The following is a 16960-nucleotide window of genomic DNA, read 5'->3' as shown; positions in this document are numbered from 1 at the left end:
CCACATTCAAGCCCCTAAGTAAAAGGATTGCAAGATTTTTTTTTCATTGTTCATTTACTAACCACAGCTGCTGATCTGATGTAGATTTCAAAATGAGCTTAATTAAATCAATTCCCAGTGAGAAGGGTTTGATGAAGTCCTAAGCTGTGGTAGATTTGAGTTACTTTTTTCACTCTCCCGGTAAGCAACAAAAACTCATAGTATGTGATCAAGTGGTGGAGACAAAGTTTCTAAGTGAGAGGGAGGGAAAGCCTGTGCTAGAAAAATTATATAGCTTAGTTAGACAGGGTCTCAGTCACAAATGGTAGCTATCCATAAAGGAGAAACAGGAGCTTCCTCTTTGTATAAGCAGCTGGCAAATAAGGTACTCAATCACCAAAAAGCATTCACATGAGGAGGAAAAATGTTGGGCTGCTATCTATCCTGCTGTGTTATCAAAATAGAAAAGGCAAAGAATCTTCTTTGTTTCAATATGGTAGTGTCTGGTACAACAGGCTCAGACATTGTCTGAGCAGGGACCCCCATGGTCTGTTGTATGAAATTGTCCTCCAAGAAAGTGTTGCACTGTGAAATTAAGCCATCCTCTCCATCATTTAGGGCTATTTTGCTTTAAAATTCCTGTGTAAATATAGAGAAAGAAAGTAAATATTCATTACTTTTTTGCTTTGTTACCCTCCTCCTTGTGTTATATCATTCTCAAACTTCCTAAATGTTATATGCCCATCTCAAATTCTGCCGGCTATAAGGCATGATTAAATAAGATTCATTGCACAGCCTGCAGATAAAACCATGCTGGTGACCGCAGTTTTTGAACACTGCACATACTGGCTCAGTCTTGCGCAAACATTGCAAAGCCTGTCTGAAGCTGCCAGCTCTACACAGTATGCAGGAAGAGACCATCTGGAATAACGTCCCCTTCCATCTTGAGGAGCATGTGTTCGGCAGTCTCTTGAGGATCAGGATGCTCTTATCCCCTTGGTTATTTTGAGGCGTACCACAAGCTGAAAGCACCATTATGGGGGAAGCCAGTGAATACTTCTGATTAGGACGGGCTATCATGCACAGTTCCATTTAAAATAATTTTGAGCTGAATATTCTCTGGCTGCATTGCTGGAGCATAATATGGCATTGTTAACCTTTTTTATTTTTTGGTAAGGCTCTGAGTGTGAAATTCTGACTGCACTGAAGTCACAGTAAGCTCCTGTTATCTACAAGAGAATCAGGATTTCACCCTTAGGCAATGTTATTTTTGTAACCACTGCAGCAGTAAGTGATACACAGCCTTACCCCCACAAGACGTATGTGCTTGTGCTTCTGAATCTGTTACAGAGCCTGAATCACCAGATCAGCTCTATTTGAAGTTAGTAGAATTTACACAAAATTACTTGTTTAAGATGTTAAAATCTTTGCTTTTTTTGCAGCGTGGGGAAACTGCACTGCACATGGCTGCGCGTGCTGGGCAAGTGGAAGTGGTCCGCTGCCTCCTGAGAAATGGTGCCCTTGTTGATGCCCGAGCCAGGGTAGGTTCATAGATTTCATAGACATTTGGGCTGGAAGGGACCTTGGAAGATCATTGAGTCCAGCCCCCCGCCCAAAGGGCAGGAAGTCAGCTGGGGTCATAGGATCCCAGCAAGATAAGCGTCCAATTTGCTCTTGAAGGTGTTCAATGTAGGTGCTTGAACCACCTCCAGTGGCAGGCTGTTCCAGACCTTGGGGGCTCAGACAGTAAAGAAATTCTTCCTTATGTCCAGCCTGAAACGGTCTTGCAGGAGTTTATAACCGTTTGACCTCATCATCCCTTGGGGCGCTCTGGTGTTCTAGTGCAGTTTATTCTACCTTCTCTTTTACTTATAAACAATGAAATAAGCAAGTATAATAAGGAGAGAGGGTTTTTTTCCTTGCAGCAATAGCCCCCGCCCCCATGATGCATAATTATCTGATTTCTGGATGCAAAGCCAAATAGGTCTCAGTATAATCGTGTAATATAACTTGCTTACCTGTATTATTTGATCCTTCCAAATAGAGCAGATCTGATTTAGAAACGGAGTGGCTGGGTTCTAACTCAGTAGCAGGGTATCCAGCTTAAACATGACAGTATCATTACGCGCACAGCCCCTTGCATTTCTAGGCACCCAGTGGCCTCTTTCTCCTCCAAGCACCATTGGATTCTATGTCAAGAGCTGTTGTTTATTATGGTGGAATAGCAATTTCTTTGGCAAATGCTTTCCATGTGATTCTGTGACTGTAATACTGATTTTTAAACAGTGATTGTTCACACAAATCACAGTAGAAGCTTTAAAGAAAGATGAGATTGAGGAAATTTCAAAATGTCAAGGGGAATATTTTCTTTTTTGGAGTACACAGGAGCATTTCTATACTGGTTACTGTTTGGTCAGCTCTGTCACAGAGGTATAACAGGGCATCTCCAGGCACTGGCCAGTGGCAGTACCAAAAATTTTCCTACCACCTTTATGAAAAAGTAGATTTCAGAAAAAAAAAATCAATGGGGAGAGAGGGAGGATTCCACTATCAGGGTGAGGATTTAAGTTATGCTTCCTCTGCTCACATGCTGGATCCAGATCTACTGATGTACAGCGTGCGAGTATATCATTGTAGTGCCTCTGGGATTATTACATATCAAAGGGCTTTTTTTCCATGACAGTAATCGATTAAGGGGTTGTATGTAATCAACCCGAATTTAAATATGCACTTGATATATGCCAGGTCAGATAAAGAAGGAAAATGAGCACAAATGCAGAATAGTTAGAAATTACCTCCAGAGTGCCAGCTTAAGAAACTAATGGGACTACATGTCAAGTAAGAAACTACCAAATGTGGATAAAGATGTCATAAAGTAGGAATGCAAAGAAAGCTGAGCAGTGCCATGGTGCAAGCAATCTTTGTTCAGATTTAAAGATGAAAAGAGAAACAATCTTTTTCCCTGAGCTTCTCCCCTTTAGTTACAATAGCGGATTGGTTAAGATGCATACTGGTACTGATCATTCCCCTAGGTTCTGTTTAAAAAAACAAAACCATGTAGAAACTACTACTAGAATCGCTTAGAATATCGAATACAGGCAGATTCTACCTTGACTAATTATTAACTTGACTTGAGTTGTAGGAGGAACAGACTCCACTGCATATTGCCTCTCGCTTGGGTAAAACAGAGATCGTCCAACTGCTGCTACAGCATATGGCTCATCCTGATGCAGCAACCACGAATGGATATACCCCACTGCACATTTCTGCTAGAGAGGGGCAAGTTGATGTAGCCTCAGTTCTATTGGAGGCAGGTGCCTTACATTCTTTGGCCACCAAGGTAAGAGGCTTGTCATTGCACTGTGCTTTTCGTGCAATAGGGAAGGCCTAAATGAGATGCAGCTATCAAGTGGGGAGACAGCAGAATTGTAACAGGTGCACTTTCACTTAGAACTGGCCTTTTAATGATAATCAGGCATATTAAAGTGCTGTATAGCAAATTCACTAGACTAGCATATTTTTACAATTCTCTGAAGCTGGAGACTTTGACTGCCATTGGATATATACTACTGTACTTGGTAATTCATAGATTCATAGATGTTAGCGCTGGAAGGGACCTCGAAGATCATCAAGTCCAGCCCCCTGTCCCAGGGGCAGGAAGTCAGCTGGGATCAAAGGATCCCAGCAAGATAAACATCCAAACGTTTCTTGAATGAGTCCAGAGTAGTTGCCTGCACCACTTCTGGAGGGAGTCTAAGACCAATTAAATGGTCTTAACAAATATGTAAGTATTAAGTGCTTCTGACAGGGATCTTCTTCTACCTATAGCATTAAAGTTAGAATATTTTTTCATCTATTAACTTTTTATTCAATGAAAAATGTGAATTTGGTGATACTGAAGCATTTCAGAAATTAATTTCTGTTTTAGCAAAACCCCAAAAACAATATTACATCATTAATTTTTTATTTTTTATTTCTATAATTTATTTATTCTATATGAAATATTCTTATTTTTTACAATACGCTTTTATTGAGAATATTTTCAATTTTTTTTTCAGATATAAATGTAGTGTGGTTAAACTGCTATACATTTATTCATAGGTTACACAAAATCTTTCATTCAACCCACAACATGTTTTTAGTTAGCCAGTTTTGAAAAAAAATATTTTGTGACAACTGGAAATAAGTAGTTTCATTAGATTTTTCAGAACTTCCTGCATACCAAAACTTCAGAGATTTACGCAGTTCTATAAAACGTAATTCAAGTGTTCAAACAAAACACAATAAATCATAACTAGTGTTTTTTAAATCCTTCATATTTAAATGCCTTAATTTTAATATTTTAATATAATAAAAGAAGCCTGATTTCTACCAGCTCAGAGGAAACATTGCCAAAAAGTACACTGCCACAAATCAGGGTTTGTTCACTTTTATTGAAATATTTGTCTTTCATCTGTTCATTTCCATGTCATGAAACATGTCATGGCATAATTAATTATTTCAAAGATCATCCTCAAAATCTTGTGTAGAATTAGTTTTTTCTTGTTTGATCTCCTTGTGAGATATTTATGATTAGATTTTTAAAAGAATTAATAGTGAGAAAGTTGGGTGTGAGGAATGGAATAATGAACCATGAGATCTTTATCAAATACACCATTGGTGATTGTGATCCAACATAGCATAAAGTAGAAAGATGTGCCCCTTATTTTATAGGCAGAAGGCAAGACAAGGTGGCATATAAGAGACTAACTGATTCAGAGGAGCATAAGCATTTATAGGCAGCAGCCTGTTTCATCAGATGCTGTGAACAGCTCATGGACTATTTATCTATTGCCTATCATAAAATAATAGAAAATTAGGGTTGGAAGGGACCTCAAGGGTTGGAAGGGATCTAGTCTAGCCCCCTGCTCAAAACAGGACCATCCCCAACTAGAAGATCCCAGCCAAGGCTTTCTCTAGCCAGATCTTAGACTCCTCCAAGGGTGGAGAGTCTATAAACTTCCTGGGTAGCCTGTTCTAGTGCTTTACTACCCTCGTAGTGAGAACTCGTTTCCTAATATCTAACTTAAACTTCCCTTGCTGCAACTTGAGACTGCCAGGCACCTATACAAATGCATCAAGGCTGCTCCGACCCACTGTAATTATAGTGCGTTGGAGCAGACTCAGTTGAGTCTGCTAGGGTGTTGTAATTAACATGCTCCAGCAGACTCCAGTGTCATGTGTATCAGTGCCCCCTTGCTGAAAAATGGCAGTGGGGGCGCTTTAACTAAAATTCATTTGATGAGCTTTAGCTAAAGCATCCCCAGCACCATTTTTCACTGCAAGGATGCTGATACACGTGATAATCCAGGCACTTTACTTATAGCTGCTCTCAGACCTCTAATTAAGGCACCCTCCCCTTCCTCCCAGAGCACATGTATAAACACCCATTGTTCCTTGTTCTGTTATCTGACACCACTGAGAGCAGTCTAGCTCCATCCTCTTTGGAACCACCATTGGTGAATTCATGGTGGTTTTTTCTAATCACCTTCCCCTCCAAATGCTTAGGAATGGATTCCTTGAGGACTTGCCCCATGATTTTTCCAAGGGACTGAGGTGAGGCTGACCATTCTGTAGTTTCCTGGATCCTCTTTCTTCCTTTTCTTAAAGATGGGCACTATATTTGCCCTTTTCCAATAGTCTGGAACCTCTCCTGATTCATTGCCATGAGTTTTCAAAGATAATAGCCAGTGGCTCTGCAATTGCATCAGCCAACTCACATTGGCCAACTATGAAAGCTTATTTTTCTCTGTACATGTTAGTCTCTGAGGCTGTAAACATATCTGTTATTTGTGGCAGTTCTGACTGTCCCGGATTTGGATTGAGATCAAAACAGAAGCAGCACACTCAATAAAATATGATAAAAGGCTTTCTCCTAGAAGAAACACCATGTCTGTTTACAGCAGGGGTGGGCAAAATGCGGCCCATGGGCCGGATGTGGCCCAGCAGCCCATTCTATCCAACCCCTGGTGCACCTGAAAAATGTAGAAAATTAATATTTATCTGCCCCTGGCTGCCTGTCATGCAGGCCTCGATGGCTTGCCAAAACTCAGTAAGCGGCCTTCCGCCTGAAAAAATTGCCTACTCCTGGTTTAGAGCATAAGGTGCCACTCTGCCCTGCCTTCTACCTGACTTCAGACTAATGCAGCTAAACTTCCTTCTCCTTATTTTGAAGTTTAAACCATATTTGTTAACAATGGGTATCTTCCAGGGTAAATCAGCCTAAATCAGCAGTTCTCAAACTGTAATTCATAGATTACTGGGAGTGCCTGCTGTTTTCCTTTTTTCCCAGCTGATAAATCACATTAAAATATATTAATCTGAAATACACTAAATACTTCCCTAATTTTCCACAGAAATATTTGCTTTTGTTACTGCTGGGTTAGTTACATAATCCCATAGGAGATGAGACAGACCACAAGGCTACATTCTCTACTATAATGTGATCCATGCTGTGAAAAAAATTAGGAACTCCTGCTCTAACTCTTTATAGGTGGTATTTATAGAATCTGATGACAATGAAATGAACACAGCCCATTGCTCAAATGTCAAGCCAATAAGTCAGTGTGGCTACCTAGTGATGTGTGCAGGACACCTGTTGTCTGCCACTTTCTCTTCTATACCACTAAACTTTTCTTTTAAAAAAAAAAAATTAAGAAAAAACAATATTTGATACAGACACTGTGTCTAATACTTATTGTCATCTGTATTAACACTTACCAGAAGAGGAGTCTTTAAAAAAGGATAACTTTCATTCCTTCTTTCACAGATGTATGCATTTACAAATACCGTCTTGATAGATACATCTCAGTAGACACCATTTGTTTCAGCAGAGGTGCAGAGGCTATATCAGAATGTACTGAACATATGTCATTTGCTGCCAGGAACAGATCAGTGTAGTGGATAAATAATTAAAAAATTTTCACCATAAAACTAAATAAAAATGCATCTGGTTAAAAGCTGATTTCTGAGCACAAATTGAATTGGTATCTTGCTGTCCACATAATTCATATTGCTGATGGAGACTTCATACTGGGTAAAATATTGACTGCTTGCCCCCATGGACATGGGGAAGCATGTGTCAGAGTTGATTAGTCCTGTTATCATGTGTTAACGTGAAGAAAAGTGACTGGTGGTTATAACGGGTGGGGGATTACTTGGGCTGGAGGGCCACTTAGGGAGTTTTGGTGAGCTGTTGCAGCCTGGGTCAACACCTGTGTCCCCCCCACCCTCCTGCTGTGTGAGACCAGGTCAGCACCCCCTCAGCCCACCACAGCTCACCAAAATTCTTTGGCCGTGTCCAGATGAAGATGGCCATGTAGAACGAGGCACGGCAGACACATCTGCAGCACCACATACCACATGTTCAGTTCTTCTCCATGTTGCAAGGGGGCAGTGTGTGTGGGGCAGGGCAAGGGGTGTTGACCCCTAGATATCCAGAGGTCAAAACAACCCAGAGGAAAAAAAAGTGGAGTGGCTCATGTGGGGGTAGTGTGCACTGCTGAAAACTGGAGCCAGCTGACAGCCAGGCTCCATGGGGCAGGATTACCTGCTGATGCAGCCCTGGGAAGCCCCGAGGGCCCCAGGCCCTAGCCTCCACTATCCCACCCAGGGTAACTTGCTGCAAACCAGAGGGCACTTGGCATAGGTGTTCCCTGGGGATAACTAGTGGCAGCACAAGGTGCGCCGCTGCTAGTTGTCCCCAGGGAACCAAATGTCCCTGGGGGGACACTTAAGGAGCATATCCACATATGTGTGGATGTGGTCCTTAAGTGGTAGATTACTAGACTGGTCCAGGGTGCCACCAACAGTGGTTGGGCGGGATGTGTTTCCATGGAGTGACCCAGGACCCCTCGGTAAGACGTACTTAGCTGAGTGGATAGATGGGGCTGCAGGTGGGTGGGGAGTAGCATCTGGAAGCAGGATAGGTTGTGATGGGGACAGGGATGGGTCCAGGATCATGGGGCGGTGACCATGCAGGACTGGGCTTGGGGCAGAACCATGATCTGCTCTCTGCATGGCCCCACACTCTCACTGCCCTGCAATCCTGGCCTTAGCCCTGCCTGCCTGTCCTGTGTCCAGACACTGTTCTCTGCTTGCCTCATCCCATCTGCTCAACCAAATGTGTTGTGCCCATGGGGGCCTATGCCAGTCTCCATGGAAACCTGCCTGCATGCCCACTCTGTCCAGCTTTCCTGGTAGTGGGCGCAAGGTAGAAAGTTTGGGGTGCCCAGGCAGTAGGGCCAGAGCTGGCAACACTGGCAGTGGCAACCAGAAGGAGCTGCTGCTGCTGGGGAGTTGAGTCCAGCCACCATGCTGCCCAAGCCCTGCTGCATGCCCAGGGGCAGTGAGGCTGGCTGCATGTAGCACCAGTGGCCTGAACTGCCCCCTGTGTTTGGACCAGGTAGGGCCAAGGGACCTGCTGCGAGCTGGATAAAATCCCATAGCATTTTGTCCACCCCGTCTCAGAAGATTCAAAGCTAAGTAGTGAAAAAAGTAATAGTAAGCAAATAATCTAAGAATGAGACTCACACACACGTTTGTCTCTTGAAAACTTTTCAGAAGGGATTCACACCACTGCATGTGGCAGCCAAATATGGAAGTCTAGATGTGGCAAAGCTCCTCTTACAGCGTCGTGCTTCTCCTGATTCAGCTGGGAAGGTAATAATTTAGGTCCTGAAATGCAAAAATCTAACACTATTCTGGATTTTCACCATAGATTTTGGGTGGAAAGTAAATGTAAAAGGATGAGGCAGTTATATTCATGTTACCAAGTTAACTTTATTTAAAACAGCCCAGGACTTGTAGAGATATCTTTTATTAGACCAACAAGAGTTTTGCAAAAAAATTCTTTAATTGCAAGCTTTTGGGCACAAACACCAATTCATCAGGCACTGGAGAAAAGATTGTAAAAGTTCTCCTGGGTAGAAATGAAAGTTCATATTTCATAGGATTTCACAGAGGAGTCAGTAGTTGGAAAACTCCTCGGGGCAGTCAGTTCATAGCTGGTATGGAGTCTCTCACCTCCATGTGAGCTTCTGTGATGATGCAAATTACTTTGAAACAAAGGCAGAGGCATTGTCTCAGTTTTCAGGTGGTCACAGTTGCTTCCTGCTTGGAAAAATATAAAGATTTAAAAAATAGGCTAAAATTTGATATCTTCCATCTGTCAGGTATCCAGATTGTAGCCATATTGGTCTGGAGGAAAAAGCAATCAGGACTTATAGTAGAGATGCTATCTTTTATTAGACCAACAAGACCTTTGCAAAAAAAATTCTTTAATTGCATGCTTTCAGGCACAAACACCCTTCATCAGGCATTGGAGAAAAGATTGTAAAAGTTCTCCACATTTCCATTGTGATGATTTTTATATACACTTGTCTATGAGATACTTTTCAGAAAGTTTGCTCTTTTACTTGTATTACAACTAGCATATTTGTGCGCGGTTATAAAGGCGAATATTTTATTCGGAATCAGAAAGTGCTTGCTCCATTAGAGAACTTGGATGATAAAACTCACAATTCAGAAACACTGGGACGAGGCCAGATACGTTTGGTTTTTTTCGTATGCTGCAAACCTTTTTCGTAACAGAGCTTCACTGAAGTGGAGTGTTCAGAACTTGGTTTGCAATAGGTAATAAAGCAAATGCTGGCCAGATCAATTCCATCCTCAGATGCTTGCTGCTTTTCTTTAAGCAAAACACATCCCACTAACTATTGGCTAAATTTTTATTTCCAGTCTCAGTAAAATTTCTAATCTAAAAATAATTCAAATGGAGTTAAATTTCATTTGGTTTATTTACTGCTAATCAGTTAACATGTAGTGTATATTGGCGGCCTAACGGTAGCTGAAGCCTAGCTAACAGCCTAATGCAATAACTTAAAAACGCCCTTTACAGAACGGCCTCACCCCTCTCCACGTTGCTGCTCACTATGACAACCAGAAGGTGGCGCTGCTGTTGCTGGAGAAAGGTGCCTCTCCCCACGCTACTGCGAAGGTGAGAATTCACATCCTTGACAAGTGCTGGCAACATTACATGGAGAGAAGCAATGGAGTAACTTGAGGACTAGAAAACGAGGCAGGAAAGGAGCTGAGCTTTTCAAAAGCTGAAGCTGTAACTCATAGTTCCAGGTGTGCAGCATGTCCTCTGCTGGCCAGCGACTGGATTTACAACCAACTCCTGCTGCTTATTGAATCTATCAGATAAGCAGTTAGTCTGTGGCCAGCAGGGACAGGGGAAAAAAAATGATAGAACTGCGGCACAAAGCAGCATCAGACTGTTTCTTCTTCTCTGTATGCTGCCTCCTCTCCTTGTTCTTTATAGGAAGCCAGCATTTGAAAGGAGAAGCCTATCTAACCCCCCTGTGTTGAAAGTTTGGGAAAAGATACTGATCCTTTTGCTTCAAATGAACTCCCCTGGTGGAATACTATGGTGGAGTTGGTATTTTACAATAATCTACATTTTCAGGAACTTGGACGTTCCACTGAACTCTGAATTTTACTCCTGATACTATGTTCAAACCCATGCTATGCTTTTGACTTTTGACCCCTGTCCCTCAGCTTGTTCTTGAAAACTATTTGCAATTTTCAGCAGAATGTAAAGTTTCTTCCATATTCAAACCACGTGACCACACCTTATTACTGAACCTTAAGGACTCCTGGTTATCAAATGTGATGTAATTTATTAAGAAATATATGGAAGTTTGCTCTATGATGTGGACAAGATCACAAGTCCATATGTGATTGTCTGAGTCACTGAGGAGACCTGACTTTATTACTCCCTTGTCTATCCTTAAAAGATCCTATTCTAGCCTTAATGAGGCTGTTTTGTTGCCCATTGCAGTTAAGTGTCAAACACAAAGAACGTGATTCTCTTCTTAGTGATGTGAATCAAGGGTAAATCTATTAAAGTCAGTGGAGTTACAACTAGTACATAACTCTTGTGAGGGAAAAAAATCTCACCTGAGTGGACTTGGTGATGACATCCCTTTTTGAAGGTTGGATTCAGTATAATCCAGTACGTTACTGAATACTCAAAGCATACCTACACTCTCTGAAAGCAATAAACAATCACCCTACTACAGGGGTTTCAACCTTTTTGGATCAGTATACCCCCGGTGGTCGGACGTGGGGGTGCCCCTGGTTGACAACCCCTGTTCTACTAGGTCACATTCCTTGTAACTGAATAGCAGGGGCTGTTTTTACCTTGTCTCAGTCTTGTGAATGCAATTACATTCTTTGATGTATATGAGTCTCCAAATCCAGTTTTAGTTTTTTGAGAAGTAATCTGTAAAATGACTTCTATGTTGCATAAGAATGGAAACCTTTCCTTGAAAATACATGTGCAGAAGTCTGCCTTTTATGGAGCTTATTGCAGGATATGGGGCCATATAATATTTTGTGTTAAATGAAACAAACTCTGAAAGGAATAAAAAAAAAAAACCTATCAGAATTTTTGGTTGGTTTAAAAAGGTTCTCTGTTCTGCAGTTCCTGTGATCTACTGAAACTATCCAGTGATTAAGTGACCTTTTTCAGTGTGGGGCAGGAACTGTGGTTTCCGATGTGCGGATGGGAGAACAGCAATAAAAACCACTACAACAAGATGTTTTCCCCATTTCCCTTCCAAAATCCAATGATATAAATTTAGCCATGATTGTGTGTGCCCTAGCCCTAATTGTGTCATAGTTCTTTGGAAAGAAGATTAATTGACAAGTAGTGGGACACCATTCTCCTTGTGCCAGTGTATTCTGCTTTATTTTAGATAGTTGTTCATGAAAGAGCACCTCTTTGGGCACCTATACATATGCCTGATGCCTGCTCCGATACATGCTAATTAGCACGCATTGGAGCAGACTTGATTAACTTGCAGCTGGGGAGGCACCTCAAGCCGGGGAGCCCTGTTAGCTGATCAGGCTTCCAGCTTCAGGGATGCACCGGGTGCTTCCAAGGCTGATCCCAGGCTCCCCTTGCAGGGGCAGTAAGGAATGATGGGAACTGTTGTTCAACCTCACAATCACACCTCCTGCTATGTATGTGTGGAATGGCAGGAAGTGCAGTCATGTGGATTGCACATCAAATCCCATTGTGCCTTTACCTGCATGTTTGGAGGGGTCCATAGTGCAACAACAAAATGAATCCGCAGATTTACTGAATCCGCTGTAACTTGCCCATCCTTTTCAAGTAATATAATTATTTAATTTATCTGCACGCTTACTATCGAAGGGTAGCATTGAGGCAAAGAGCCTAGAGGGATTATTAAAAAAGTTATTTTTAGACGCTTAAGAGATTATATATTTATAGGGATAATGATAAAAGCCACCATTACATAAGAGAGTATACAAATATGAGCAATATGAACTCTTACATGACAGGAGACAAACTAACTATGTACTAGGAGAGGTTAAGGAAAGGTTTATGTATGTATAACTTGGAATCATTGACTCTTCCGTTGAAACATCTGGTACTGGCCACAGTCACAGTCAGGATCCAATCTTAAATGCATTTAATTTAAATCAGTTTATTGAACTTCTGTCTCAGATTTCTTTCATATTCAAGTTGCACCTTCCCAAAAAAACCCTCTCGCAGGGTGGGCAGGATAGCCTTGGCCCAAACTGGCTGCCCCAGCCAAGCAGGGAGGTGTGCGATAGTGCCCCTCCCTGGCTCCTGGCCTGAGCCACTGCAGGCATGTAGCTGCATTTCTGGAATGAAAACTGAATGTCTGTTCATTTGCTTATCAGTTCAATCTGTGCAGCTCAGACTAATCTGCAAAATGAATTGATTCAGGGTCAAGTTTTTTGACTGTCTGTACTTAGCCCCTGTGTTAAACATCTCTTCAGATATGGTCAGAAATGTCTGAGCAAAAATGTGCTTTCGTCGTTTTCCTTTTCAACGCACCTTCGTATTTTTCCGTGCCCTTATTTGAAAAGTGGACATTTCCTTTTTCTTCAATAAATATTTCCTCTCTAAACTGAAAATAGGATTGCAAAGAATGAGAATGTGTCTGCCTGGGGATCAACATCATTCCAGATATTTCTATGAATACTTTTTTCTATCTTCTGCCTTTATAAATGTTAGAAAACACTACTAACATCTGTTAACACATGGTTTTAGAATGGATACACCCCTCTCCACATTGCTGCCAAGAAGAATCAGATGCAGATAGCCACTACTCTATTGAGCTATGGAGCAGAGACCAACATTTTGACCAAGCAGGGAGTGACCCCACTTCATCTGGCTTCTCAAGAGGGCCATGCTGACATGGTGACCCTGCTCCTGGAGAAAGGATCCAATATCCATGTAGCAACAAAGGTAATGCCCACTCACAATTAAGGATAAGCTATTCTGGGGAGGATATCCAATGATATCACCTGCAAAGTGAAATATAAGAATATAGCCAACTGCTTAGAATATTAGCCTCAACTTCACATTCATGTACACATACAAAATATCAAGAGATGGGAAATATGAGGAAGCAGGGACAGGTGGGTGAAGGGCAGCAGTTGAGGGTGGCTGGGGCTGGCGGAAAGAATCATTAGCTTGGCTTGGAATCATAGCATTAACAGCTGTCCTGCATAACCTAGGGGAGGAGCTGCAGCTGTTTGCCATGTCCAGTGGAAAATGATATAACAGCTGGCTCAAACAGAGATGTGGGCTTGACAAAGAAGAAAATAGACAGACCAGGGAAAGGAGCTGTAGAACCAACCATGAACATAGGATTGCAGTACTGCAATCTTGTGATCTCTAGGCTGTCCCTGATATGTTGCCAAAGTGGCACAGGAAATCTGAAGCTTAAATGTAGAATGCTAGGTCCTGTGAGTTATTGGACTGACATAGTCCTTTGAGGCATGTCATAGAATTGCAGTCCAAAGTAACAAAGTCTAAACCACTGGAGTACTTCTCTCCAAATATATTTCGCCATCCACCCTCCTTGCTGGGATGGAAAGAACTGGTAATGTTTGGCAGAAAGTAACATGGTACTGTAAGCTGAAAAACTAATAAAATAATCATAGTTTCATAGTTTGTAGGGTCGGAAGGGGACTGAGCAGATCATCAAGTCCAACCCCTGCCATGGCAGGAAAGAGTACTGGGGTCAAATGACCCCAGCAAGGTGTTTGTCTAGCTCTGTCTTAAAGACCCCCAGGGTAGGAGCCTGCACCACTTTGCTTGGAAGTTGGTTCCAGATCCTAGCCGCCCTGACAGTGGAGTAGCGCCTCCTGATGTCTAATTTGAATCTACCCTCTGCCAGCTTGTGACCGTTATTTCTAGTCACTCCTGATAGTGTTCAGGGGAACAGGGACTCCCCCAATGCCTGCTGGTCCTCTCTGACTAGTTTGTAACAGGCCACTAGATCCCCCTCAGCCTTCTCTTATGGAGACTGAACAGGTTCAGGTTCCGTAGCCTCTCCTCATAAAACCTGTCCTGCTGACCCTGATCATGCGAATGGCCCTCCTCTGGACCCTCTCCATGTTGTCCACATCCCTCCTGAAGTGCGGTGCCCAGAACTGGACCCAGTACTCCTGCTGTGGCCTGACCAGTGTTGCATAGAGGGGGAGTATCATCTCCTTGGACCTACTTGAGATACATCTGTGGATGCATGACAAGGTGTGGTTGACCTTCCTGACTGTATCCCCACACTGCCTGCCCATATTCATCTTGGCATCAATGATGACTCCTGCCTCTGCACTGACGAGAAGGGAATTTCCCAGCCTGTAGGTATGGTGCCGGTTGTTCCTCCCCAAGTGCATCACCTTGCACGTGTCAGTGTTGAAACCCATCCTGTTCTCATCCACCGACCCCAGTAACCTGTCTAGGTCCAATTGCAGCCTATTCCTCCCTTCTAGTGTGTCCACATCCCCCCCACATCTTAGTGTCATCAGCAAATTTGAACAGTGTGCTTTTTACCCCCTCGTCCAAGTCACTGATGAAGATGTTGAACAGTGTGGGCCTGAAGACTGAGCCCTGGGGGACCCCACTGCCCACATCCCTCCAGGTCGAAAATGACCCATTCACCACCACTCTCTGTGTGCAGCCCTTCAGCCAGTTAGTGACCCATTTGACTGTGTAGGTGTTGATACCACACTCCCCTAGTTTTCTACTGAGAATGAGGTGAGAGAGTGTCGAAGGCCTTCCTAAAGTCCAGGATGTCCACTGGAAAGACTATGTCCTCTGCTACCCCTGCATCTAAGGATTTGACCTGGTCATAGAAGGCCACCAGGTTGGTCTGACATGACCTGCCTCTAATGAACCCATGTTGGTTGCCCCTAAGCATGACCTCCCCCGCTGGCCCCTCGTGGACATGTGCCAGGATAGTTCTCTCCAAAAGCTTACCCAGGATCGAGGTAAGACTAACTGGCCTATAGTTCCCTGGGTCCTCCTTCCTCCCTTTTTTGAAGGTGGGAACCCATCATAATGAAACTCACCCAGATCTGTTAGGCTGTCTACAAGAATGCATGCCAGTTCTTTCATAGAAGATCACTTGGTTCCTCAGAAAAGCATGACAGTGGGCACATCTATATGTGCTGTTGATGCAAAGCAATAAACTCCAGCATAGTTTGTGCTGGAGTTTATTGCTCCTGGGTGTCGCATTTACATGTGTGCCCAGGATCGTAGCATGTTGAGCTGGGCAGAACAGCCCTGGCTAGAGGGAGCTTGGGGGATCAGTCTGCCAGCCTGGGGCTGCTCCAACCTGGCTCAATATGCTGCAGAGGGGCTGGCTGGAGCAGGAGGGTAGTCCAGTGTGGAGCTATCCAGCAGGCAGCCTCTGCACTGAAGCACTCTCATACCCCAGCCAGTCCCATCAGCATCTACACACATGCGTTGTGGTGCACTAAGTAATGTTGCCATAGGATAGTACTCGTGTTGATAAGTACTAATCTATGGAGGCGTTTATTAGTTTACAGTAGCCTAATAGGGCTGTATGTATAGACACTGAGACTTTACTGTGGAGCTAATTAAGCAGCTCCTCAGTAAATCTCATGTAGACATACCCAGTAAGTCTTCAAATGATGTAGTTTCATCCAGCTGCATGGTGATGCAGAATATTATATTCTTAAAGTATTGTCCTTGCATCCACAGCTCTCAGGAGTGAAAACTTATTCTCTGGCTTTCTTCTAAAAAATGGGGAGTAAATTGTTTTCCCATCCTCATATTCAGTTCATAAGCTCTTTCCCATTTCCTTGCATGTGATGCAAGGAATGTATGTTAAGCCTAACATTAGCTCTTATTTTAGGGTTGCCTTAATTTTCTTATGGGGCATTTCCTTTATTCTGTCTCCCACCTCTAGCTATTAAGGCTTTTTTTCTCACAGTTGAGGAAGGAGCCCTATCGCCCAAGAAAGGAGGCCATCACATTCACTGGAGGCCTTATAATGTAAATTCCAGATCTTGTAGTTGTAATCTGAAAACATGTATCTGCAGTGACAGCAGATGGCATTTCATTATGGTGAGCTGTTTGTCAGTTTTCTGTGGATAGAGTTCCTGGTTAAATATCTATATTTTAAAATTATAGACAGGATCTCCCAATGAAGGATTCAAAAGTCTTTTTGCCTTTCTGCTAGGGTAACATTACAGTTTTCTTTGCCTTTCTGTTGTAGACTGGACTTACATCTTTACACCTTGCTGCGCAGGAGGATAAAGTGAATGTAGCTGATATACTGACAAAGCATGGAGCAAACCAGGATGCTCAGACAAAGGTAAACCATAAAAAGGAAGCTTCTTCCCAGGTTATCTTTATACAGAAACAGTACACTGAGACTACAGGTTTACTCTTTGTGTTTTGTGTTTTTGTTTATTTTGTTTTAGCTGGGTTACACTCCTTTAATTGTAGCTTGTCACTATGGAAACATCAAGATGGTGAATTTCCTTCTCAAGCAGGGAGCCAATGTCAATGCTAAAACAAAGGTAAAGGATTTTTCATCACTTTTTTTTTAATTTGTTTTGGTGA

At 42.7% G+C, this 16960-nt stretch overlaps 1 protein-coding gene across 1 annotated transcript in view; it reads left to right on the top strand.

The window, feature by feature from the left end:
- The window catches only part of ANK2 (ankyrin 2), a 327832-nt gene that overhangs the window by 188304 nt on the left and 122568 nt on the right, over positions 1-16960 (top strand). The window contains exons 14-20 of the mRNA XM_090036674.1: positions 1422-1520; positions 3122-3319; positions 8581-8679; positions 9917-10015; positions 13130-13327; positions 16611-16709; positions 16819-16917. Of these exons, the coding sequence (XP_089892800.1) occupies positions 1422-1520; positions 3122-3319; positions 8581-8679; positions 9917-10015; positions 13130-13327; positions 16611-16709; positions 16819-16917 (891 nt within the window). The remainder of the gene's footprint in view (positions 1-1421; positions 1521-3121; positions 3320-8580; positions 8680-9916; positions 10016-13129; positions 13328-16610; positions 16710-16818; positions 16918-16960) is intronic.

Source organism: Crocodylus siamensis, chromosome 2 (assembly GCF_052110815.1).
Source record: "Crocodylus siamensis isolate JL-2025a chromosome 2, ASM5211081v1, whole genome shotgun sequence".
NCBI lineage: Eukaryota > Metazoa > Chordata > Crocodylia > Crocodylidae > Crocodylus > Crocodylus siamensis.
The sequence above is the reverse complement of the archived record's forward strand: the minus strand, read 5'-3'. Positions and strand labels throughout refer to the sequence as shown.